The sequence below is a fragment of the Lygodium microphyllum genome, chromosome 21 (assembly GCF_053477565.2).
Source record: "Lygodium microphyllum isolate KBCC chromosome 21, Lygodium_microphyllum_v1.1.10, whole genome shotgun sequence".
Taxonomy (NCBI): Eukaryota; Viridiplantae; Streptophyta; class Polypodiopsida; order Schizaeales; family Lygodiaceae; genus Lygodium; species Lygodium microphyllum.
In genome coordinates, this window is record NC_141155.1 from 53,611,326 (window position 1) to 53,637,012 (window position 25,687).

General features: G+C 38.6%; 1 protein-coding gene across 1 annotated transcript; it reads right to left on the minus strand.

Annotated features, from left to right (window-relative positions):
* Positions 1-12,673: 12,673 nt before the first annotated feature.
* LOC148018010 (mitochondrial uncoupling protein 1-like) lies at positions 12,674-18,546 on the minus strand. The gene is made up of 9 exons (XM_087661682.1): positions 18,345-18,546; positions 17,470-17,688; positions 17,304-17,382; positions 17,075-17,208; positions 14,080-14,178; positions 13,863-13,967; positions 13,669-13,746; positions 13,322-13,408; positions 12,674-13,191 (listed from the first exon to the last, which is right to left on the minus strand). Exons 1-9 carry the CDS (start codon positions 18,456-18,458, stop codon positions 13,156-13,158), a joined length of 951 nt encoding a protein of 316 aa, XP_087517808.1. The 5' UTR covers positions 18,459-18,546; the 3' UTR covers positions 12,674-13,155.
* Positions 18,547-25,687: the final 7,141 nt, after the last annotated feature.

Consider the following 25,687-nt stretch of genomic DNA (forward strand, 5'->3'; position numbering starts at 1 on the left):
GTACAGACGCATAGTAGGAAGTTTGATTTATATGACTATTACCAGGCTAGATTTGAGCTATGCTGTTGGATTGGTAAGTCAGTTTATACAGGCTCCAAGGAAACCACATTTGGATGCGGCTAGATGCATACTTAGGTATGTGAAGTCCACATTGCAGTATGGACTATTTTATGAGATTGAGGTTCAGATACAGTTGCATGGATATACTGATGCTGATTGGGCTGGTAGTATTTCTGATAGACGATCTACCAGTGGATATGTGTTCTCTTTTGGGAGTGCTGCAGTCACTTAGAGCAGCAAGAAACAACCTACAGTTGCCTTGTCGAGCACAGAGGCTGAGTACAGGGGTGCAGCAATGGCTGCATGTGAGGTAGCTTGGTTGCATAAGCTACTTTATGATATTCATCAGTCTACAGATGGGCCAGTTGTCATTTATTGTGACAACATGAGTAGTATACACTTGGCAAATAACCCAGTCTATCATGCTAGAACAAAGCACATTGAGGTGCATTATCACTATGTGCGGGAGAGGGTTTTACTAGGTCTTATTGATCTAGTTTATGTCAGCACAGAGGATCAGGTAGCTGACATATTCACGAAGGCATTGGGTGTAGAGAAGCTGCGCAAGTTCAGAGACCTGCTTGGTGTGCAGGAATTGGGATCGAGCGCGAGGGGGAGTGTTGAGATATCGAGCTCCACTCGTGATATGCCAGGGTGACCGTTGTGCATTTATGTCACCGACTTATCTGTTGTTGCAGATGCAGTTGGTACACCGCCCATGAATAATAGCTAGATGACAGCTATCCTTATGTACTTTAGTTCGTGGCTCAGTTAGTATGCCACCTTAGTTATTTGAGTTTGGTTTGAGACCCATATATAGGGTTCTTCTATTTCTATGTACTTGAGTTCTTTTTGGCTTACACAACTAAGAAGAGGAAAACTATTTTTTAGCCTCCACCTGTGTGTGTATTCCCCCATTGTGCAAGCAAGAAAGCTACAAGTGAGACTCCTTCCTTCTCTCCCACAATCTTGACAGGTGGCGCAAGATGCAGAAGCGTGGATTGAAACTTTGGATGACTATTTCCTAGCCGCTAAAACTACTGCTGCAAATCAGTCCATGATTACTCATCTTCCTCTTACTGGCAAAGCTAAGCTTTGGTGGAAACAATTTTGCCGAGATAAAGGGGTAACAGAAGTTTTCCAAACTCGGGAGGAGATCAAAGAAGCTGTGAAAGGACGTTATCTTCCTCCATATTTTGAATCAAACAAGATGAATGAATTCTACAACTTACAACATGAAGCCCAACCTCCTTGGGAGGATACTATTCTAGGTTTGTGAGTCTACGCAAATATGCAACCCCAATGACAATATCTCAACAGATTGCAAGGTTTTGCCAAGCACTAAATTCACTTTGGACACTTGCCTTGAATCAATGAGACCAATGACTCTCCAAGTTGCTCTTATGTAAGCAAAACCTTGGCCAAAAAAATTGCTCGAAATGGCCAAAGGAACCATCCAATAAACAACTATGGAAGGGGGACTACCCAAATCGTGGTATTGACATGGCCAATGCCAGAGGAAATGGTAGAGCTAATGCAATCACTCGAGGGCCAAATGGGATAGGAATCAGGCAATGCTACCAGTGTAGAAGGACTAGACACGTAAGGGCTAATTGTCCTAACTATCCTCAAAATCCTAGCCCAAACTAAGTTGGTGCAAGAGACCGAGGGAATGGCAACAACAACCCAGGCCGTGGATGTGGAAGAATAGCTCGTGCCCGGGTAAAGACCATGATTGGACAACCCGAGGAATGCATGTTGGGTGAAGAATTTGAAAGAGGATCCATTTAGGCTGCTGTGGAAAAGAAAGGAGCGGACCATCAATGTTCAGTAATTCAATCCCTACCTATTTACAAGGGTATGTGGTTTATGATATTAATTGATTGTGGTAGCACACATTCCTTTCTTGCACCCAAGATAGTTAAAAGATTGCATCTAGAATCCAGGGGGACAAGGAAAATGATAGTAGAATTGGCTAGTGGGAAGAAAATTGCCTCAATCCAAAACTGTAGGAAAACTTCAATTTGAGTTAGACAGCCATATAACTGAAACAGAAGTTCAAATCCTACCACTAGAATGCTATAATTGAATTTTGGGAATGGATTGGCTCAAGAAGAACAACGCCTATATTTTATGTGCTGAAGAGGAAATAATCTTTCAAGACTTGGAAGGAGAAGCCGTAAAGGCATATGGGAAAGTTGGAAGAACTAGAGTCCAACTAGCCAAGGCAAGTCGACTCAGGAAGGGATTGAAGAAAGGTCAACCAATCTACATGATCCGATTGATTAAGATTGAAAAGACTAATGAATGCACTCTACCTTCGTGGATCAATGAATTCAAGGATGTCTTTCCAGAAGAATTGACTCATTTGCCTCCAACGTGTAAGGTTGATCATGAAATACAATTGATTTCCTGGAGTTGAGCCAGTGTCAAAACGACTGTACAAAATGTCTATTCCTGAAGCTATTGAGCTTAAGGAACAACTGAGGCAACTGATAAAGCAAGGATTTATCCACCCAAGTAATTCACCTTGGGGAGCACCTATCCTCTTCCAAAAAAGAAGGAAGAAACACTTATACTTTGCATTGACTTCAGAGGACTAAACCATGTTACGATAAAAAACAAGTATGTCATACCCAGGATAGATTTGAACTTTTAGATCACCTACACGGAGCCAAGGTTTTTTCCAAGATTGATCTAAGGTTCATATACTATCAAATTCGATTCAAGGAACAAGATATTCCAAAGATTGCATTCAGCACTAGGTATGGTCATTATGAATTTTTCATCATGCCATTCGGATTGACTAATGCCCCAGCTACATTCAATCGTCTAATGGAAGAAATATTTCGGCCATATCTAGATAATTTTATGCTAGTATTTTTTGAATACTCTAAATCAATAGGGGAACATGAAGGTCACTTAAAGATCGCCCTAGTAACACTTCGTGAAAATCAGCTCTATGCCAAGATGAGTAAATGCGTATTTCTTACTGACAGGATTGAATATCTTAGATACATTGTTTTCACTAATGGATTTGAACTTTTAGATCACCTACACGGAGCCAAGGTTTTTTCCAAGATTGATCTAAGGTTCATATACTATCAAATTCGATTCAAGGAACAAGATATTCCAAAGATTGCATTCAGCACTAGGTATGGTCATTATGAATTTTTCGTCATGCCATTCGGATTGACTAATGCCCCAGCTACATTCAATCGTCTAATGGAAGAAATATTTCGACCATATCTAGATGATTTTATGCTAGTATTATTTGACGATATACTAGTATACTCTAAATCAATAGGGGAACATGAAGGTCACTTAAAGATCGCCCTAGTAACACTTCGTGAAAATTAGCTCTATGCCAAGATGAGTAAATGCGTATTTCTTACTGACAGGATTGAATATCTTGGATACATTGCTTTCACTAATGGAATCTCTGTAGACCCTACCAAAGTAAAAGATATCCTAGAATGGTCAATACCTAAGACAGTAAAAGAAATCCGTGGATTTTTGGGATTGATAGGATGGTATTGAATCTTCATCAAGGATTATTCCCTGATTGTTGCACGCTTAACAAATCTTTTGAAGAAAAATACTGTAATTCTTTGGATCATTGAGCATCAAGAAAGCTTTGATAAGCTTAAAGAAGCTGTAACCACTGCACTTGTATTAAAACTCCCTGACTTCAATCAACCATTTGAAGTGATCACTGATGCAAGTGGACTTGCAATCGATGTGATGCTAGTACAAGAAGGAAGGCTAGTGGCCTATACTTCCAAAAAATTGAAACCCTACAAATCCAACTATGCTACTCATGACCTTGAGTTACTCGCAGTAATCCATGCCTTGAAACTATGAAGACACTATCTATTGGGAAAGAAATTCAATTTAGTGACAAATCATAAAAGTCTTAAGTGGATCTTCACCCAAGCTGACCTAAACATGAGGCAAAGAAGATGGATAGAGATACTGTAAGAGTTTATTTTTAAAATCAAATATCATCCAGGGAAGGACAATGTTGTTGCAGATGCATTGAGTCAGAAAGCCTTTCTTAATAGCATTGTAGAAGTTCGAAGCTTAAGAACCGTATCGATACTTGATAACCTGTACTTGAGCTTGTACACAAAGCTATTTCTCAGGATAAACAATATGAAGGACTCATGGCTAATGTACTTTAAGGGAGAAGCTCTAACAAAGAAAGGTCTAAGATTAAGGATTATTATGCTAGAAATGGTTGTCTATATTACCATAATCTCCTTTATATGGAAGCACATGACAGCCCCATGGTAGGACATCCGGGGTATGCCAAGACACTCAACACAATTCATAAGAGCTATCATTGACCAGGATTAAAAAGGGATGTAATAAAGTACGTAACTCGGTGCTTGACTTGTCAAAGAGTCAATGCGGTAAGGATCAAGATGCCTGGAGAGTTACAACCCTTGGACATTCCACAAATGAAATGGGAGTCAATAAGTATGGACTTTGTTGTTGGATTACCTATTGTTGTTGGTGGATATGACTCCATCATGATAGTGGTTGATAGATTGAAAAAAGTTGCACACTTGATCCCAGTCAAAACAACCTATAAGTCATCTTTATCAAATAAGTATTTAGGTTATATAGATTGCCAAAGAGTATAAATCAGTGGACCGAGACTCCAGATTCACCTCTAAGTTTTGGACTTGCCTATTCCAAGCAATTGGAACGAAGCTATGCTTCAGTACTACTTATCATCCTCAAATTGATGCCAAACTGAGAGGGTGAGCTTGACCATTGAAGATATTCTAAGGTCTTATTGTGGAAAAGGACCAAAGCAGTGGATTGAACATTTACCTTTGGTGGAGTTTACTTATAACACTACCTTTCAACAAACAATCCAGATGTCGCCATTCCAAGCCTTGTATGGGCAAGAATGTCGAACATCTCTAAACTTCTCAGATCCCACTCTCAAAGTAGAGGCTTCTAAGGCTATGCTTGAAGAGATGGACCAACAAATCCAATTGATCCGACATGACATTCAAGCTGCTTAAGATGGACAAAAATCCTATGCAGATCTTGAAAGATCCATAATAACATTGAAGGAAGTTGACATGGTGTTTCTAAGAGTAAGACCCAAAAAGAGCTCATTATTCTTGGGAAAATACAAAAATATTAGTCCAAGGTACTATGGACCATATGACGTAATCCAAGTAATGAGAGGGCAAGCCTACAAGCTTAAATTGCCACCCCATCTCAAGATTCACAATGTATTTCATGTAAGCCTACTAAAACCTTATATACCAAACCCCGATCATGTGCTTAATGACGAACAAATAATTATGCCTACCTAAGGACTTCTGGAAATGCAACCCAAGAAGATTTTAAATACAACGGAGAAACCTCTAAGAAGCTGAATTCTAAGAGAACACCTATTACAATGGAAGGATTATCCTGAAGAGGATGCCATGTGGGTCAATGAGGCAACCCTTATGAAAGAATACCCCCAATTTCTCTCGAGATGAGGACATCCTCTAAGGCGGGGAGAATGTAATGTCCCCATTGCTTAGTTTATTTTAATAAACAATGTGCATATACATTCCAAAAAAAAAAGGATTTATATTGCATATCCACACATGGAAAAATAAAACTGGAGAATCCCTATAGGATTTATAGAAAGCTAGAATAGAGGGAAATCTTTAGTATCATGTCTAGATGACTTAATTCCCACTTTAGATAGATCAGAATATATAATCTGACTTATTTTGAAGGGAATAAGTCATCCAAGACAAAAGATGGATAAAAATAACGTGATTTACAAAAATTGTTATTTTCACCTATTTTTGATAGACTTTCGTAATTCTGCCCGTCGTGATGGCTTGTCGACCAGATGCATTCTGATCTTTTTGAGGGTTTGGACAACTATATTTGGAGTTCATATGACAAAGTTATGATCCAAACATTTTTCAGGGTGGAAAAAAACGAAAATAGTGAAAAAAAAGCATAAGATTTAAATCTAATCGCTAAAAGAAAGTATTCTCTCTTTGTCATCGATGATGTCAAAGTCCTCTTTTTATCCCTCCCCCTCCGATTACTATATAAACAAGGGTAGAGCATCATGTATAAGACATACAATGACCCATGAAGCATGAGCATGAGAGAGTGCAACCTCATTGAGCACACACTTTTTGCCACATCACTCTAGGAATTTTGACACTAATTGGGAATCTTGGATAGAGGGGCTAAGGAGATGAGGGGAGAGGAGGGCTATGAAGGGCTACTTGAGCTAAAGTTAGGGTTTTTTATTAGCATTATTTTCATCAAGAGTCTCATGAGGAGGGGAAGAGTGGAGCTATATTTATATTCAAAGGAAGGTGAGGTTTCAAAGTGTAAAGGACCTAAAGTTAATTAAGGAACTTTGTTTGCATACGTGCAAAGCACAACTTAGGTACAATATTCTTCAATGCATGCATTTCTCATTTGTAAGCATTGACAACTTGTATGTATAGTGTGTTGACACATGGATGCATGTATTTACATATACATGCTCGTGCATGTGTATGCTCAGTTGTGCTTTTTAGTATTGCTTGCATATATTAGTAGGTGCTCCCAGGCTTGCCCTAAAAATCAAAAGCTTCATAGAAGAAAAAGAAGGGGGAAGGTCATAGGGGGTAGCCAGCTGCTCTACAGAGGAGACTAACTGCTACCTCTACTGCAGAGCTTTAGATAGGCCTCCTAGTGAAGGAGTCATGAGGAGGAGGGGTTTGGATACTAGTTGCATTTACACGGTTGTATTACGTAAAAATACTTGTATACATTTAATAGCCTCATATAATCCATATAATAATTTAATTACCATATAATAACTAATATTTTTATATAAAATAATATTTTACAAAAGAATATCCTTTTGCAAAAATATTCTTCGTAATTACATTAAAATAAAAAGTATTCATTTTAATAGTTATTATTGTAATAAATTTGATATTTTATTAAATGTAATAATTACTAAAATTTTATTAAGAGTTATTCAAAGTTGAAATTATTTTAATCATATTTATTAATTATTTAAAATTAAAACTATTATTATTTTTATTAATATATCAATTATTTTTCAACTTGGACTTTGATTTGACTCTCTCAAATCTATCGAGCTTTTGCCAAAGAGACAAGCCAAATTTTTTATTGTGCTATGGCTCATTTGAATTCCCTTTACATACATTTTTAAATTTTTTACAAAATATTTCTTTTATACAAAAAGATTTTTTCGACCAATATTTTTCTTAATCCACATATTTGTAGATGTGTCATTGTGTTATGATATATATAATGGATATAATATCAGATGCTTGAGACGTGATTATGTGTTGTGCAATGGAGTGTGAAGAGTGCCATTGGGGTGAGAGTGATGTATATATGCAGGGATATATTTTATGTGTATAAATGTTTATATCTTTTGTTTTTTATGTGTGTACGTTAGATTGTGCATATGTACATGCATATGTATTGTACTTGCGTACCTTTATGCATGTGAATAGGAGCTAGGAGAGGCTTATCTTAGAAGCCAAAAAAAGAATGGACCATGGATTGATGTGAGGAAGAAAAAGGATGAAGGTGGTAGCTTAGTTTTGAAGACCACCATCAAAAGAGGTTTGGTGGGTTGGCTATGCATCAATAATTGTTGCTAGAAAAGGTGACAAGTATTATGCACCTTTGGAAAGGTGTGGAGTGAAAGATGCTAAAGAGGGCATGATGTAGCTGAAGATAGTAATTTTTCTTTTTCTTTTCTCTTCCTATTGTAGATGTTAGAGAAAAATAGGGTTTTGGAACTATAGGAAAAGGGTTAAGCAAGGAAATATGTTGCAATTGGAAGGAAGGGATACTTGGAGAGAGGAGACCAGGGGGAAACAAAGGGAGAAGAATGATGGATACATGGGAATGGAGTTGCAAAGCTCTAGAGCAACTACTAAAGTGTGGATCACTATGAAGCTAGCATATGGATACAAATTGGAAAGAAGAGTGCTCCATGAAGCTAGTAGTGGTCACATAATTCTATTCGGACTTCTTTCTAGAGGACATGATACATCCTAGGAAGGCAGTGGCCAAATGTGAGAAGATGTTAGCACCATTGCATGAGAGTGGGAGAGTTATTGATGCATTGGTTTCTTGCATGAGATAAATCAAGTTTCATAGATTATTAGCTTGAGTAGCTTGAGAGTGTTGAGAGAAGATTATAAGGTAGTTGGATTGTGTGTTGTTAATAGTAGTTGTTCCCTTGCTTCTGCCCATTAGCACACAATTTCAAGGGCAAAGAGCATAACTAATGCTCCCTAATATCTACAATCCTTCACACCATCCAATCCATGGCTAACATTGCCATCCAATTGCACTACCTATTAATTGCCATATGAATACGTTTCCCTATAACACATGATTCCACTCACACTACACCATATGACCTCAACCATTCTCAAGACTCTCACAATCCTACTCAATTGTCATACTACTATCCACCATCCTACTATAGAATATACTACCAACACTACAAAATCCTAGCATGGATGATGTCCTATCCACCAACACTATCTATACACTTGTTGCCACCAATCGAGATATTGAGGAGAGTTGGTAGGCTAAGAAAACTTTGTGCAAGGTTGAGTTTGAGTTTTGACTTGTGTATAACCACCCCAAGAACATCTGACAATAAACCTCCAAAAGATAACATGCAACTATGTATTCTCAACTCAATGCTAGGATCTTTAGTTAATCGCACTATGCCTCTATGCCGTAAGCTCAATTATAGAGTTCCAATAGGTGCATCTCACCTTCTCAATGTTATTACTCGAGCTTTTAAGGTTTTCGTCAATAAGCTCATAAATAGTCATAGCCTCATTCTCTCAATCTTGCTTCCAACATGTTCCTTCTCTTCTACTTAGGCAACTTTTCTTCCTTATCTTGTAGCATAATGTTGATGTGTTCATTTGTGTGTCAGGCCTCAAGGTCATTAGGCTTCTCCTTATCTTGTAGCACAATGTTGATGTGTTAGGCTTCTCCTTCATCTTCTTACTCCCTACAAATTTGTCTACCTTGTTATTGGTTGTCATTGGAGTGCTTCTCATCTCATCATCCCCCCACAACCCCCCTTCCTTCCTCTCTTTTTTTTTTCCCAACTCTTCCCCTTTGATTGAATCAATCCATTCCCTAAAAATTGTAGCAACTTTTATTGTGAGACTATGTGGATAACCAACAAACAGCTTCATTGTAGGTTGTTGATTACTCTATCCTCTCTATGTCATAAAAAGGTCTACAACTCCCTATAATTCATGGCATGCTCTTCAAGGTTCATAACCTTTTTTTACATAGAACAATGACCATGGAGATATAGTTGCCACCTCTTTCTTCCAATCTAGACCTAAGTTGCATAAATGATGGATCAATAGACTATGATACTAATGGAAGGATTATAAAATAGCTAATGCTTGATCCAATGTTAGCTAGCTAATGCATGTGGATCACATTAGTCCTAAGACTCTAGAGTCATAGAGATGGAAATATGCATGTAGTGGCATGAGTAGATGAATATCTTATGTTGAATTTTCGACTCCACACATGTTTGTGAGCTTGAGAGGTTGGGTATGGAGGATGATACCTTACATTACTCATGATTGTGCGTGAGAGAGAATAAGTGTGTGGAGGATGAAAAAGGGAGAGCAAGACACAAGTTGGATGTAAAATAGATTCATATTCTTGTTGATAGAGAGATTAATCTAGTTACAATTTTGGGTAGAGACTATTTTTCTTTGTATCTCTTGAATAAATAGTACTCTCACATCTATTAGTAGTGTTATATAGAATATAATGATCAACATTTGTGGTTAGTTTCTTTTCAACAACATACGTTAGCACAATATAAAACAAGATTAGAATAGTTTAATTGTATTTTGAGATCGTATATTACTTTACATTTAAAAGCAAATCTATAAGATAAACATAAACGTGTTTACAATGTACCAAACTTGCAAGCCTTGAAATGCCAAAACACAATCCCTTGTTAGAAAAGTCACTTAGATGCACAAAGACAAATAAATTTACCATTTTGGCATGTTGACTTGAGTTTAGTACTGTTCGAGTACATGGATGACTATATCTTCATACAAAAACAAAAAGACAATGTTTAAGATGCAATTCCCATTGAAACATTCAACTATAAAATATAAACTAGAGCAGATACAAAGTAATGCAATTAGCTAATGTATGACTATAATTCCTCTCTCTACACATTATATAAAGTGCAATAAGGAACCTTTGGAGATCATCTCTAACATCTAGTGAGAAACTCACAAATTCTTTATTTTATCTCTCTAAAGCAATGTTCAAAAGATAACCATATTCCATTTTTTCTTGGGAAAATACTATCGCAAGTTGCAAAAGGTCCATATTGAAATGTTTGTGGTAGCTACGTCACTTTCAATTTTTTGGTTCACACAAGCTACCAATCTTCATCAAATGGCACGTTTTTGAAAAATTTGATGCTACTCTCATTAGGTTTTCTAATATATTCTCATAGATATCATGAAACCAAGTATAATAATTACTCTTTAATTTTAATATAAAGATTAAAACCATACAAACAAAGCATCATGTTAACCTCAATGTGCAACATGCCATCACAATTTTTTGGAAAGAAATTTAAAGCTATTGTACTATCAACTTTTGAACTTTTGTGTGAACAACTGAAAGCAGGGCTCACTCTCAAGTCACTTCTATGTGAATTATTAAGAAATTTTGAATAGTACTATAAGGTGAGAATGTGCATAAATTAATTTACGTATTAAGAGTAAGGCTTAGGCTACAAGAGATGCATGCAATTTGAAGGAGACCAATCAAGAGATTTGGATGCATGCTAAATGCCAAGGAAAAGGTGGAAACCCTAAAACTTGTATGAAAAGGATGAGAAAGAATGGGACAAGCTATTCATGTGTGCACGAAATAAAGCTTGCATTGTATTGCTACTCTATTGCCTCTTGTGGAAGAGTGAAGGAGAGGTGGTATGTGTATGTGAGAATGTGAAAAACAAGGAGTTTAGCTCTCTTTGTCACTCGCATTCCTCCGCACATTTACACTCCTTAGGTAGATGGCCTTTGTAGTGCCATTTTGCACATGCTAATCTAGTACTCATCCAATAAACTCATTCTACTAGACTTGAACATATTAAAGCACAAAAGAAAGAAATCAACTTACTACTTAATTTATGTAGAAATTAGGGTTTCAAAACCCTAATTTTCAAAATTGCAATAAATCAACCCATTGCATACAATTCAGACACTCAATGTGGTGTCCCTCTCTCTCTCTCTCTCTCTCTCTCTCTCTCTCTCTCTCTCTCTCATCGTTTTATGTGACTGAGTTACAATGCTTGGCAATGGTGTTTGTCTTGGAAAAGTTTCGACACTACCTACTGTTGACACACTTTAAGTTTTATGTGGATCATGAGACACTGTCTTTCCTAATAAATAAAGCTCCCATGTTTTGACGACCATCTACCGCAAATCTCTCAAACTAAAGAAGAGGAGCAAGATGATCTGGATCGCTCTAATGCTTCTCTAATTCTAATCAAAACAGTGACCCCAAGGTATACAAATATTGCTAACCTCCTACCTACATTACTATATCTTCCTAGTATCTCAAGTAGAGAGAAGTTCATCTCCATCCCATCTTGGTGAGTTGTGCGTATGAATTAAGGTGTGTAGCTTTGAGAGAGAGTGAGTGAGGAACGTGAAGTAAAAAGCTCTCTTATTCTCTTTGAGCTTTTCTATAACAACTCCTCTCATGGCATGGGTAACAATGGAAGCAAGTACATAAGCAAGGAGTGATACATGTGCAATGTGAAGCAATGCTTAATGAGGTAGACAACTACATGGTAAGTTGATAAGCATTCTTACTACAACCACTACATATCAATCTATCATTCAACAATTGGTAGGTTAGTTCATTGTGTTTTATACATATGACTATACTAGGTGAAAGAGAGTCATTAACTTCATAAGTCCAGTCCCTTGAAAATAATACAGGTGTATCCAATGGTTCCATGTTGAGCTCATGTAGTAGCACAACATTGGTTCCATTGCTAGGACAAGGCCACAAAGTCACTAATGTACTTCTAATCACAGATAAGGGTGGTATGTGTGTACTAACTTTGAAACGTATACAAATAGATAGGTTGTACTTTTTGCTCTTGGTTGGATAAATATTACTTTAGGGAGTATGTCCTTGTTGCAAACTGAAGAAAGCATGCCATCAACTAAACATTCTGCAATGGAGGATGGCACACCATGGCTTAGATCATGGAAAGGTTGGACCCTTCTACTTAATTTAGTTAAATTGATTGACTTATAAATTTCTATCATATTTCAAAAGAATATGTGCTCCAATCAACTGTGAGGGATAACGTTATTTTTCCCGGTAAGTGAATATTGATAGTCACTGAAGGCTCGGAGGGGTAAATAGCCCTCCACATTCTTACCAATGGGTCTTCACAAGCAAAGAAAATTTATCCTGTAATTGAATATTGGTAGTCACCTAAGCCTAAAATAGCCTTTCCTTCCCCCCTTTAAAAAAGAAATTCCTTGTTCATATTATTTATCATCTGACACTTGATCTTTGGGATACTAGCATTCTCTGCATCTTCCATTCTAGATATTTTTTCAGAAGAGACAAAACCTCTTATCAGCTTTCATTTTCAAGAATCAAGCTCTATTAGTATAATTTAGAAGTTACAGGCAAAGCCTTGAAGCTTTCTGGCTTTTTCTGTCACCCAGCTGATGCTGATGAATACTTTTGTGCACTTCTTGCGCACCCGTTTTATCATGTTTTAAGTAGAAATGCCCCTACAAAAATGTAAAATAATGCCAGCCTTGCAAGCAAGACCATAGATCTTGCCATAACAAGCTGTATACCTGAATGCATTGGTTTGGGCCTCAATTTGTGAGGAAGTAATCAAAACCCCAATAATGATATAATTTCCGCAACCAAAAATCCAGTCCCACTGGACGATCTCAAGCTCTGCGTGGTCCCAGGTCCATGACATTTATTCTATCCTCTTCTAACTAGGATTTAAGAGGGCGCCTCCTTGTAAAAAAGCTTTTTCACCTGTCACACCCGAACACCATCAAGAACCAGTACTTAAGATCCACACAGTGCACCCACTTACACATACAGTAGTTCTGTCACAATTTCAATTCACAGACACATTGGTGTGAGTTTTAGCACAGAGATGTACCTGTTCCAAAGTCAAGAACATGATGACATTCCAAGAGCCAAGACGACCAAAATTGGGTATAAATCCCTTGTAGAAAGCACCTGGACCCTGAAAGGGAGAATAAAGAAAATAGGGCAGAATGCCAGTCAAATACAACACAAGAAAGCAGAGTGTACTTAAACAATTCAGTGCACGCACCCTTGAAGGCTACAAAAAAGTATGAGTGAGTTCTATATCACAGATCATAATTGTCTGCACAATTATAGCAAACTTTTGCAGAAAACCCTTAATTAGACTGACTGAATATATTATATATTGTACATGAAAGGAAAAGTAATGGTGGCAGATGAAGACACACAGGAACTCACATCATTCTTCAGAGTCTTGACAAAGCAGTCAATTGTGCTTGAATAAGCTTGTGAGTTTCCCATCATTCTTGATTTCACCTGTACACAGTATGAAAAAGAGTTGCATGGAAAGATAGAGTACAATATGTGCAGTCTTCTACATCTAGCAAGAAGCACACTAAAGAGATATCTTCTGACTGATCAACACAACATACCACATCAACAGGAGAGCCCACACAGACTGCTATGAGACCAGCTCCAAGTCCAGAAAGTAGATGTGTAAATACATTATCTGAAAATCCTGGAATCTTCAGCAATGTCTGCAAACACCAAGTTACATAGTGTTAAAGCACTCCTTGAACAAAAACAAAAATGTACACTCGGGGTATATAAGAGAGGTTCTTGTGTCTGCATAACAAAAAATGCACTTACCTGCTTGACTTGATCATAACTTGCCAACTCTGCAGCATTTATGATAGCATTGCGTGCCACATTTGGACCAAGCCCTGTCCATAGTGCTGCCACACCCTCCTGCAAAAGCAGATGCAGAAAAAACAGGTATTTAGCACCACCTGGGAATTCCACGTGGTGCAACTTTGGCGAGAAACATTGAAATAAATCCACCCACACCTTCATTTTGGAAGTGATAGTTGCAAACAAAACAAAAATCATAAACATCAGCATAGTTGCACAACTGCAGTGTCTCCAGGCAGGAGCACATGCATGCATGTCTCTTTGTAGGAATATGGGATGGAATGGAGCCACAGAGAGAGAGAGAGAGAGAGAGAGAGAGCTTTTCCTATTCGCTTTATGCTCTGAAAGAAACAGGGCTTGAGTTTCTTGGTAGCTTGAGACTACCCCTATGCATATTCACAAGGTTATTCTTTGGAAGTTATGTGTCATATAACAGCTCTTTGCTGGGTTGGAATTACATTTGTCTACACTGATCTAGGCCACTTTGTGCCATATTCTGGATGCCACTCAAGGACTCAAAATCCCACCTTCATTTTGCTTCTTAGCAAGATCAATTGTATACTTTGGGTGATAATTGAGAGGACAAAATTATACGAGTATGGCATTGCTTTTAGAGGGATGGAGGGCTGCCACAAACTGAGCTGAAAATTTTGGCCAACAATCTTGTAACAAATTTTGGCCTCATATTACATTGCTGAACAAACACCATTTTCCTGTTTCTAAGCTCAAAAATAGTAATTTCCTCTATCATTGCCAACCCTCTTTAACTAGCAACTTTAACTAGTCACAATCAAGATAGTGATATAATTGGTGCTGATCAATTTGGGCGCCAAGTCAAAAATCAAACCACTAATGCCCAACCAACTTTCATTACCCCCACTCAATCATATATGGTGTAAGTATATACCAGACATTTTGTACAGCAGATTCCAACAATGAAGCCATTCAGTACCCAATGATACTTCGCAACTTGCTCCTCCAAGTGGGGATGCATGAACCCTCCTTAATGGCTGATTTGACACCCTTATTCTTCAAGTCCAGTGTTCATCCACCACCTATATGCTTATCACTGCCATGAGCACCGCAAAAGTGACTAGTTAAATGTCAATCCTCTATGTTGAGCTCCGCCCACTCCTCATGGGCCATGAAATATCAATGGTCAGAGGGATATATGCAGAAATGTGAGTGCAAGTACCTCCATGATGAGAGGGATCTCTCCAAAGACACTACATTTGGAGCCACTTAAAGTATACATTGCATCTTTCGCCGAGGATTTGAAGGCAGCCTTGATGTCTTGAGCTAGTTTCCCTAGGTTGTTAAGAGTGCTTGCAGCATCCAAATGAGGAGAAGGAAAGAATGACTTCAATGTTCCTTATTTCTGCTCCAATTTCAGCTTTTTTGGCCACACAAAAGACCTATGGAGGGGAGATTATTAACAGTATGGTTGTCCCTTACATGTAAGCCCTACAAGAGACACTACAAGCTCTAACCAACTTTTGGCTCATAAGGATTTCCACTACTTATATTGACAGCCGCTTTGGGCCTACTATAGTTGCCTTTGCAAGAATGAGGGCCTTTTTAGGATATTTTGGACCCCATACATTGTTGGCTCTCCCAATTACTGAGCTAGGAATGCATTACAAACTGATTAGCTCTTTTAACAGCCCCATAACATGTAAATTGCCAAAAGTTTCCATCAAATGGCGCACAATCCTATAGAGTAACTGTGTCCCACAAGCCAAAACCTAATTTGAGAGGATCCACTCATCCACAAATACATAGGCTGTCCATCATTCAATCTCAACCCTTGTCTTGCAGGTTTCGGCCATCAGCCCTCCCTCCAATGGCTGTCCCCTACTGTCCAACCTCTTTTGAGGCATCATACAGCTTGCGTTAATTGCAGTGCAAGCCTAATCAGCATCGTCTTCACCTTCCTCTACTGTCGCCCAGCTTTCTACAACCTCCAGTGACCAGCTGCCATCATCTTCAGGCAGTCACAATGCTTTGTTTACCAATTCCAGCCCTAAAGACTGTTGTGATTGGTTTCCAGCCTGCTGCCCTCCATTTTCGGCTCATCTCAACTCGAACTAGCGGTTACAACACTCGGGATCCATCTTTAGTGGATGTCACACATCCATACCTCCCTCAACCACCTCCCACGAGAGCCACTGACTGTTGGATAGCGCTACCCATGAGCATCTTGTATACTCTTTCCTTCATTTACAGCATTCATTCACTCCACTTCAAAGTCATCTTTCTTCTATATATGTGTTTGTGTTTGTGTTTTGTGTTTTTACAATTTGCTTTTTGCATATGTGTTTTGAGTTCTTTGTGTTTTTGTCACGGTTGTACACTCAGTGTTTTCTTTTGCAAACCCTAGCATATCTCCACACCAACTCCTTCTCTTGAAAAGTCAACCTGTATCAATATGCGGTTCTTCATTAAAAAGGTTAGTCCATGTAATAGTCATGAGCATGATCCATACAAAAATAAGACCTACACTTATGATACAAAGTTAGATTTCAAATTCTAGTAACCTAAGCTCAATTCTCAAATTGATTTCTTGATTCGGTTTTGATCTAAAATGGACTAGTCATACAAGTCCACAAGCATCCACAAAGCTACACGCGTACATAAAGAAGTACATCTAGAAACACAAATAATGCTAGAACCAAATTGCATGTTGGACCAGCACCCAAAGCCATAATAGAATGAAAAACTGCTCCCCACAACACCTTAAGCTGGTCAGCTTTCCTACATATATACAATGATATATCAGCCAACTATCACAAGTGGGTGATGATAAAGTGCCACTCTAACTGTGCAAATAAAAGATTCCATGTCATAGCAAAGCCCATGAATTACCTAAAATCTAATCTTCATCATACATGAAACTGGCAGCCCTACTTTGAGCAAAGTAAATACAAACAAAATTGCTTGAAATATGCACAACCTGCTTCATGATTGTAGAATAAGCATTGAAAGCTCCACTGTACCGGCGGGGTGTGCCAGCTGGAAGTTTTCCTTCAGCTTGAAGCCTGACCTTCACCAAATCTGTAGGGTTTGCAACAGTGATGGCAAGGGCACCTACACTCAAAAGTTTTAGAAATATCAAGAAGCATACATAGACAATGCAATCTGCATGCACTGAGACCCATGGATTTCATCTCATATGTCTTTACCTGTGGTTAGACCTGCCAAAATTTTCTTATGCAATGGTACATCTCCAACAAAATCTTTTCCAACATACAGGTCCTTCACCTGTGAAAAACCAATATGTAGGAGAATCAACCCATGATTCATGCAGCTTCTACAGTCTCAAAATGAGGCAACTCAAAATTGCAGTACATGATCATAAAGCCCAATTCGCAGGCCACCAAAAAGACATTGCCGATGCAAACCCGGGGTCAAACCATTCCAGAGTGCCCTGGGCCCTTCTTCACGAGCAATAGTCGCCACAGTTCCAAACATCCCACGGTATTTCAGAGGAACTGCTGCATCTCCTTGCAATGCTTTTCCTTGCAATTGTAATCTGACTTTAGCTGTGTCTAAAGGAATAGTGCAGGTCTGACAAGTGGACAATGACTAGCAAGTTAGCACAAAATCCTTAATCAAAGATGTTCAGAAATTCGAGTAAACACAACATATTTCTTGAAAATATTAACTAAGTACAATCCAAGACTATGTGTGAATACATTGACTTGGTTCCACAACAGTATCTGCAGTGTGATCAATGACTAGCAAGTCGGAATACAATCCTAAAGCCAAGATGATCAGAAATTCCAGTAAATGTAACAATTCCTTGAAAACATCAGCTAATACAACGCAAGACAATGTGTGAATACAGTGACTTGATCTAACAACAGTATCTACAGTCTAGCAAAAACTAACTGAAAAACAGTTGAAAAGAGGAAATCCGTGTTATGATCAGCTGAAAAACTAAACTGCATAACCATTGTACGTAAAATTCCCTGCTTTGAACATTTGTCCTTCAAGTCTTTAGCATTCACATTTGCATTTTGTCCGACACATGCCGGTTAAGTGTGCAATGAAACTTTGGAGGACGGCAACGAAATCTGAGAGAAGCTGAGAGTTTCAGGCAGGAGAATGACATAAAACCAATCGGGCAAAAATCCTTAATTAATTGCTACATAAAAACATGAGACAAAAGATGCAAACAAAGGGGAAAGAGGGAGATAAAGGGGGGAAAAAAATCAGCGAACCTCAGCAAAGCAAGCACTAAAGGCGCTGGCTGCGATGGTCTCGGCCATGGTGATCTGCTTTTTAGTGCGAGGAGGAGGAGAAGGGGACGGAGGAGAAGAAGAAGAAGAAGCCATGGCCGCGATGCACAGAGACACGCCCAGACGAGAGACGTAGACGACCAAAAGGAGCTCTCGCTTCCCTTCGCAGTGTCTCTCTCGAATAAAAGTGGCGGTGTTCTATTATTATTATTATTATTGCTTTTTTCTTTTAAGCCCCTTTCTTTTTCAGAGCAAAAAATGGAGACGGATTCCCCTAAGACCAAAAACTGCCGAAGGAATCGACACGTGGCTTCCTTTCATTCGTTATTCTAGTTTCCAATTTTTAGTGTAACGTCACATGACGTTAGTCGGGCGCTGGGCATTGCGCAGCACTGTTACCAACCTCCTTTATTTATTTTATTATTTTTATTATTTTTCTAATTTTGTTATAAACCTCCTTTTTTAATTTTTTTAATTTTTCATAATTTTTTGTAGAAAGCATGAATTGTATTAAATAAAGAGAAAAAGGTTGGAGTATGTAGACAATAGGCGAGGGATAACCCCTCTCTTCACTAGAACACAAAGGTCCTAACTTGACACAGAGATGAGCAAAAAGTCTTAAGGGGGGACATCTAATCTGGGAGCTCGATCAAATTTGGGGAGGGTGGACAAGGTGAGTCCACCTGGTAAAGAGTATTGTTTCTATCCTTAGGCTAGACAAGGCTCAATATGGCCTCTCTTCGTTGGAGTCTGCCTTGACACTCTTCATGGGCTCTAAATTTCTTAAAGGTTATGGAGTCTTCCTCCTCAACTTCGACCATGCTGGAATTTGACTTGTGGGTAATCAGGCCTAGCTACTAGTTGGCCCAATGTGAGATGACATTTACCAAATCTCGCATCTACTCTTCCTTCCTCTACTAAAGCTCCTCCTTGTCCTTCTTTGTAAAGCTCAACCTCGACCACTTCATTTTCCCCTTTAGCAATCACTTCAGTCTTCTGGATGACCTACACATCAAAATCTTGCATTAGTTTGGGGAGCAAACTAAGAGATTTATTGTTCAAAAACATTACCTCATTTCGTGCACACCAAATTGTCCACAATATGATCCCTCGTTTGCAGGTCCAAAGTTGCAATGAATGAGGCTAAGAGGAGAGAGAAGAATGAGTAGAGAAGAGAGAAAGAGAGGAAGAAGAAGAGAGAGAAAGACTAGACAGGAAAGGAGGAAGAAAGAGGAAGGAAGCCATGGAAGTTGAAGGAGAAGGTGAAGAGTTAGTTTTTTATTATATCTAGATGTCCTAAACTGGGTGTCTCATACACCTTTTATATCCCAGTCACTGTGATTGGGTATCTAACCTTACTTCTCATGCACTTTGCTCATTACATTCCATTCCGATCCCGAAGTTTTTGCCCTAAAAAACAAAAGGCAACTGAAGGGACGTGTCAAAGGGGCTAGTGAGTGGGGCTACAGAGTACTACTGATCAACATTACAATGAGAAGATTGGATGGGGGAGGGATGCGTATCCAAGGAGAATTGGAGCAGAGGGCAAGGTATGGTTGACATCATGTTGGGGGGTATGGTTGCAAGAGAATAGTGCCTCTAATTCATTTTAATTGAGGGCATGAACACTATGGACAACATGCTATCCACATAGGCCTATTGAGGCAAATCTATCATTACTTTTGATGGGCTGCTTCAAATGAGGTGCGCCACATGTCAAAACGGAGCTTATGGCGAGCACTTTCAATGCATGTATGAAGTGCATGGCCCTAATTAATGTAGATACAAATTTGTTCTAAAACAATATGCAATCTACAAGCTATGTGGGGTCAAAACAGGGCATATCTATCTAGTTTTCAGCCCATTGGCCTCTTAGAGGTAAGGAAACTCTTCCACTATAGTGGTTGGGCACTAAGAGGCTTCTTCTAGGAGTAGGCCTTACCATTTAGTGAGGTACTCCATGATGGATTGAGATCTTAAGTGTTTATCTCACTGCCCAATTGAGTTACCATTTAATGAGACACTCTTTAGTGGATCGAGATCTCAAGTGTTTATCTTGCTACCCGATGATTGCCTCAAGGATATACTAAATTATGTTTTTTTTTGTCTATGGGAGGCAACTCTTACATATAGTCCACTAAGGTGCTAATGAAGGGCTTTAGGTGAGTGATATGAAACACATTGTGATCTTGGTAGTGGGGAAAAGCTCTAATCGGTAAGCTAAGTCACCAACTCTCTTGAGGATCCAATAGGGGCCATAGAAACTATGGGCCAACTTGTTACTACTACTCTCCTTGAGAGTGGAGTAACAGGACTTAGGCACTTTCAAGAAAACCAGCTCTCCCTCTTGGAATTCCAAATGTCTTCTTTTCTCACGAGTATAAAGCTTCATGTGACTTTACCTTCTGAAGATTCACTTTGCATTGCTAAAGTAGGGCCTACATGCGCTCCAACTCTTCTTTACTCTGGGGGTTGATCTTATCATTGAACAAGACCATAGGGAGGGGAATCTTATACTCGTATAGTGCCTCAAAAGGAGAAACCCCAATACTAGAGTGGGTGGAGTTGTTATATGCTAATTCAGCTAAGTGGAGCCACATATTTCAATTGTGTTGTACATCATGGCAAAAGTGCCTTAGGTAGGTCTCAAGCCATTTATTTATCCTTTTGATTTGACCATCAGTCCTGTGGGTGGTATGCGGTGGATGGAGCAAGCTTGGTGCCAATAGATGTGAAAATCGCCTACCAAAAGTTTCTCATAAATTTGGAATTTCGATCATGCACTATGACTTGCAATAATCCATGCAAGTTAAACATATGCTCCATAGACTGTGGCCACATGAGATGCAATATACTGTGTCTTAATTGGGATAAAGTGGACAACCTCAATGAGGCGGTGTCATGCTACTATGCAAACACAATGTGAAAAACCCTTGAGTGCATCATCATCCAACTTTCTTATTAATCTAGAGAGTCAATATTATATTAGTCATTAGTGTTAGTGTCAATGGTTTAAACTTATGGGATTTTTTATATTTTGGATATTATTTCTTATAAATATCCTAAAAATATGTAGAAAACTTCTAGAATAGGGTTTCATGCGTTTCATCTCTCTTTGGTCCCTACTCTATGTAATCTCTATCATCATCTCTACTCTCGTACAAGAATCTGCCTGCTCTCTTACTATCGTTAATCCTCGCTTAAGAATCTCTATAACATCATATATATCTATCCATCCATTACTACTCTTATTCACTCCAACAGCCAAAGACCCAGTGTCTTCCTAGCATGCGCGTAGATTATCTTGACATCTTTTTGGTGAACTCAACGTAAAGGCCAAGGTGAAGAGTCAGGTGTGGATGCAGGTATGGATGTAGATGCACACATACTTTTGGGACAAGATATAGAGCAAGTTATGGAGTATCTTCAAAAGCTACTTGAACTTAGATACATAGATTATACAGTTGGGATGCAACTTTTGGTTACATGGCTAATGCTCCTTGAAGCTTATAAGTCTGTCATGAAATTGAACGAGTCTAAGAATGAATATATACTTTGTATGCGAAAGATATAGCAAGTGTTGGATGTCAATGCAAAGATGAGTGAGCTTAGATATGTAACTTATGTCACTTATGGATTTTGAAAGAATTTTGAGGATGTATGCAAGAGGTTTATTTCAACATGTAAGTATCAACAGCAACAATGGGAGAAGCAAGAAGAGGAAGAACAAGGGAGGTGGAATGAGGAAGAAGCAAGAAGACAGCAAGAAGACAGTTATAGGAGGCATTTCAAATGTGGAAAGAGGAGCAATTAAGGATGCAAATGCAACAAGAGAAGGATAAACGTATAGAGGAAGCACAAGCTTTTCCCCAAGCTTCACTAGTTGCTACCGAGGCTGAGTGACAGCCTACTATAGATGTTTTTTATGCACTTTGTAAGGAGTTGAGAACTTATGCAGTGAGTGTGAAGGTTGTGATTTTCCCTATCGAGGATACTTATGTTAGTAATGCTTCGAGTTGCCATACCAATGAGATCTCTATAGTTACTATGGATGCTTTAAGTCACCACATAGATGATGTTTATGCAAATACTTTTGATGTTGTGAGTACCCATGCAGATTATGTCTTGAATGAGTCTAAAGCAAATGAGAGAGACAATGCATATGTAGATTTTATGAGTACTTATGAGGAAGCCTATAAGACTCATGTACTACTAGATGTAGTAGAGTCTATTGATGTGTTGACTAGTCATACCACGAATGCCTTGGAAGAACCTATAGTGGAAGGGTCAACCATTGCATATGCAGATTTTCTTAGTGTGTATGAAGAGGCTTACGAAGATCATGTTTTACTTGATGCAAGGACTTGGAGGGAGATTGGTGAATTGCTAGATGTACATGATTTGTAGGACATAGTTGATATCTTTGAGATAGTTTATGAGCTAGAGGCTATGCAAATAGAGGATTCTTTGTATGATGCTCCATAGTTGGAAAATGTTTCAGATGCTTTGTCAGAGGCCTTGGTAGGCAATTTAAATATGCTTCAAGATATGGATTTTTTACTATTTTTGACAATGGTCAGTATATATTAGATGCAAGTGAGGCTCAGTTTATGTTTGATGTGGTACACAATTGTTAGTATAAGCAACTTTCCATGCACTGGACTCTGAAAGAGTAGGCATGTTGTTATGTATTTGTTGATGAGTGCATTGATAGCATGTATATGGAGATTCAATAGCGTCTAGTATATAATGCGCACCCAAGGCCTAATGACCCTAGAGTGAATGCTTGGTAAGGTGTTAGAGTTATGCAAATGCTAGTCATTTTGATCTATGGTCCAAGGGGATGCCTATTTATGTGCATGATGAGCAAATTTTTGATGATATGTATGTTTGACTCGAGTGGATGAATTTGGCGCATAATACTGGAGGATGTGTAGGTTCCGAGGGGTCACTGTCATATTAGTCATTAGTGTTAGTGTCTGTAGTATGGATGGTTCAAACTTATGGGATTTTTGGACAATTTTAGCTATTTTTTATATTTTGAATATTATTTCTTATAATTATCCTAAAAAGGTATAGAAAACTTCTAGAATAGTGTGTTATACATAAAGCAAGTTGCTTTTCAACCAATTTGGGAGATCTCATCCAAAAAGAAGGGCTCTCGAATTTGGGTCACATGTGATTGTAGTTTTCAAGCGCGGTAGGCAAACAACACTTCGGATGGTGAGGAGGGAGAAGGAGCGATATGAGAGAATTCTGAGTAGGTGTCCTAGGGTTTTACACCCTTTCAAAATGAACAAAACCATTAGATTTGCCATCTGAGCAGTAGAGTAGAAGCTAATGTTTGGTGCGAGTTTTTGAGTATAAGAGGGTAAAACATGACACGGTGAAGGGGAGACTCATTGTAAATAGGTTTTCTTATTTAAGGATTGGTTTTTGGATACTTTGAGCCTCTAATTTCTTGCATGTGTGTTATTTCATCTCTTATTGGTCTCTACTCTATGTAATCTCTATCATCATCTCTACTCTTATACAAGAATCTGCCTAATCTCTTACTACCATTAATCCTCGCTTAAGAATCTCTCTAACATCATATACATCTATCCATCCATTACTACTCTTATTCACTCCCACAACTAGAGACAGGTGTCTACCCAGCATCTGCATAGATTATATTGATAATGATCAACTACCATATATATACTATTCCATCCTTTCTTGGTGATGGGCAGGCCAATAATGAAATCCATAGTGATATGTATCAGTTTAGGCAAGGGTTGCAAGAGACCAGTAGGTCTAAGTGTGATATCCATATCCTATTGGCATGGGATACAATCAACTACAAAATCCTTGATATCCCTCCATAGGCCCTTCCAGTGAAAGCTCTTGGCAATTCTATCATATGTTTTAAAAATACCCAAATGACCAGCGGTGGGGCAAGAATGCATCTCTTCCACGATCATCCGTGCAAAGGGAGAAGTGTGGGGAATAACAATCTTGCCATGGGACTAGATAAGGTCATTTGTAAGCTGATATTAGGAGTTTTCATCCATTACCTTATGTTGCAATTTATGAAATATATGACTGAAGTCCTCATTTAGTAAATAGGCCTCTTGAAGCTCCTCAATCTAATTACTATGTGTGAAAAGACGCGGGATCTAAAGCATGGCTATGGGAGATGGAACACAAAGAGAATGTTCATGAATGATGACATAGACAAGACTTGAACTGTTACACAAGTGAATTAGGTTCCAAGTTTGAGACTTGGACTCATAAACATAATCTTGTGTATAAGACTGACAATGACCAAGACATCAACTGAAATGGGAAAGCATCATGATATTGCATTCATCATATGTGTGTAAAAGTGGTAGTCAAGTACAATGATTTATAGTTGTTGGATGGGTAGCAGTTTCCCTTTCTGTGCATATGGGATTCAGTCTGCTTGCATGTCCTAAGCCTAGAATTGCCTCATACAAAGAGGCTACAATAGGTGTGATTGCAAATATCTCAACATCCCTCCTCAATGACAACTTGAAGGTACAAAGTGTGTAGAGGCTTTAGTGAGAGCAACATCTGCAAAGTGTGGGCACACCATAGACATGGCAAAAACACCAGAGGCTATTGCAGAAAAGGCTAAGTGTGGGTACCACAAACATGATGGACATCCAGAGGTTGTAACAACAGGGGCCTCACAAAGTGTACAGAGGCTATAGTATAAGGCTACATGAGGAGTTTACAAGCTTATGATAAAGACATTTGGGCTAGGCATTACAAGGCTAAAAAGGTCTGGTAAAAATTGGGTCAAGGATCGTCAGGCCCTTGCAGTTTTCAGCATTTCTTTTGACATAGAACTTCAATTCATTGTAGATCTTCTTGTTGGTGTAGTCCAGCTTGCTCTTTTTGATCTTGTACTTGTTCTTCACTTTTCTTGCAGCTTTAGTGTCCTCATGGTTGATCTTCTTCTTCTTCTTCTTTTTCTTCTCCTCCACCACTTTGCTTGCATTGTTTTTTTGGTCCTTTTCTTCATGGTCCTATTTTTCGTGGTTCTCCTGGTCTTCTTTTTCATTGACTTCACTTGCATTAGTTGCATTAATCTTCATGTTCATATCCCCCTCAAGCAAAGGTGTCATCTTTGAGGTTCACATGATGACCAAGGTAGCTGGAGTGTCTTCAAAATCTTTAGATGGAATCATTGATTGCACTTGAGTGTGAGCAACTCCATTTCCTCCTGCAGGTAGAGTAAAAACATCATCTATGTAATTGAAATGAGCAACAAGAGTAATGTTACTCTTCATTGGAAGTAGCCATATAAAAGTCTTCTT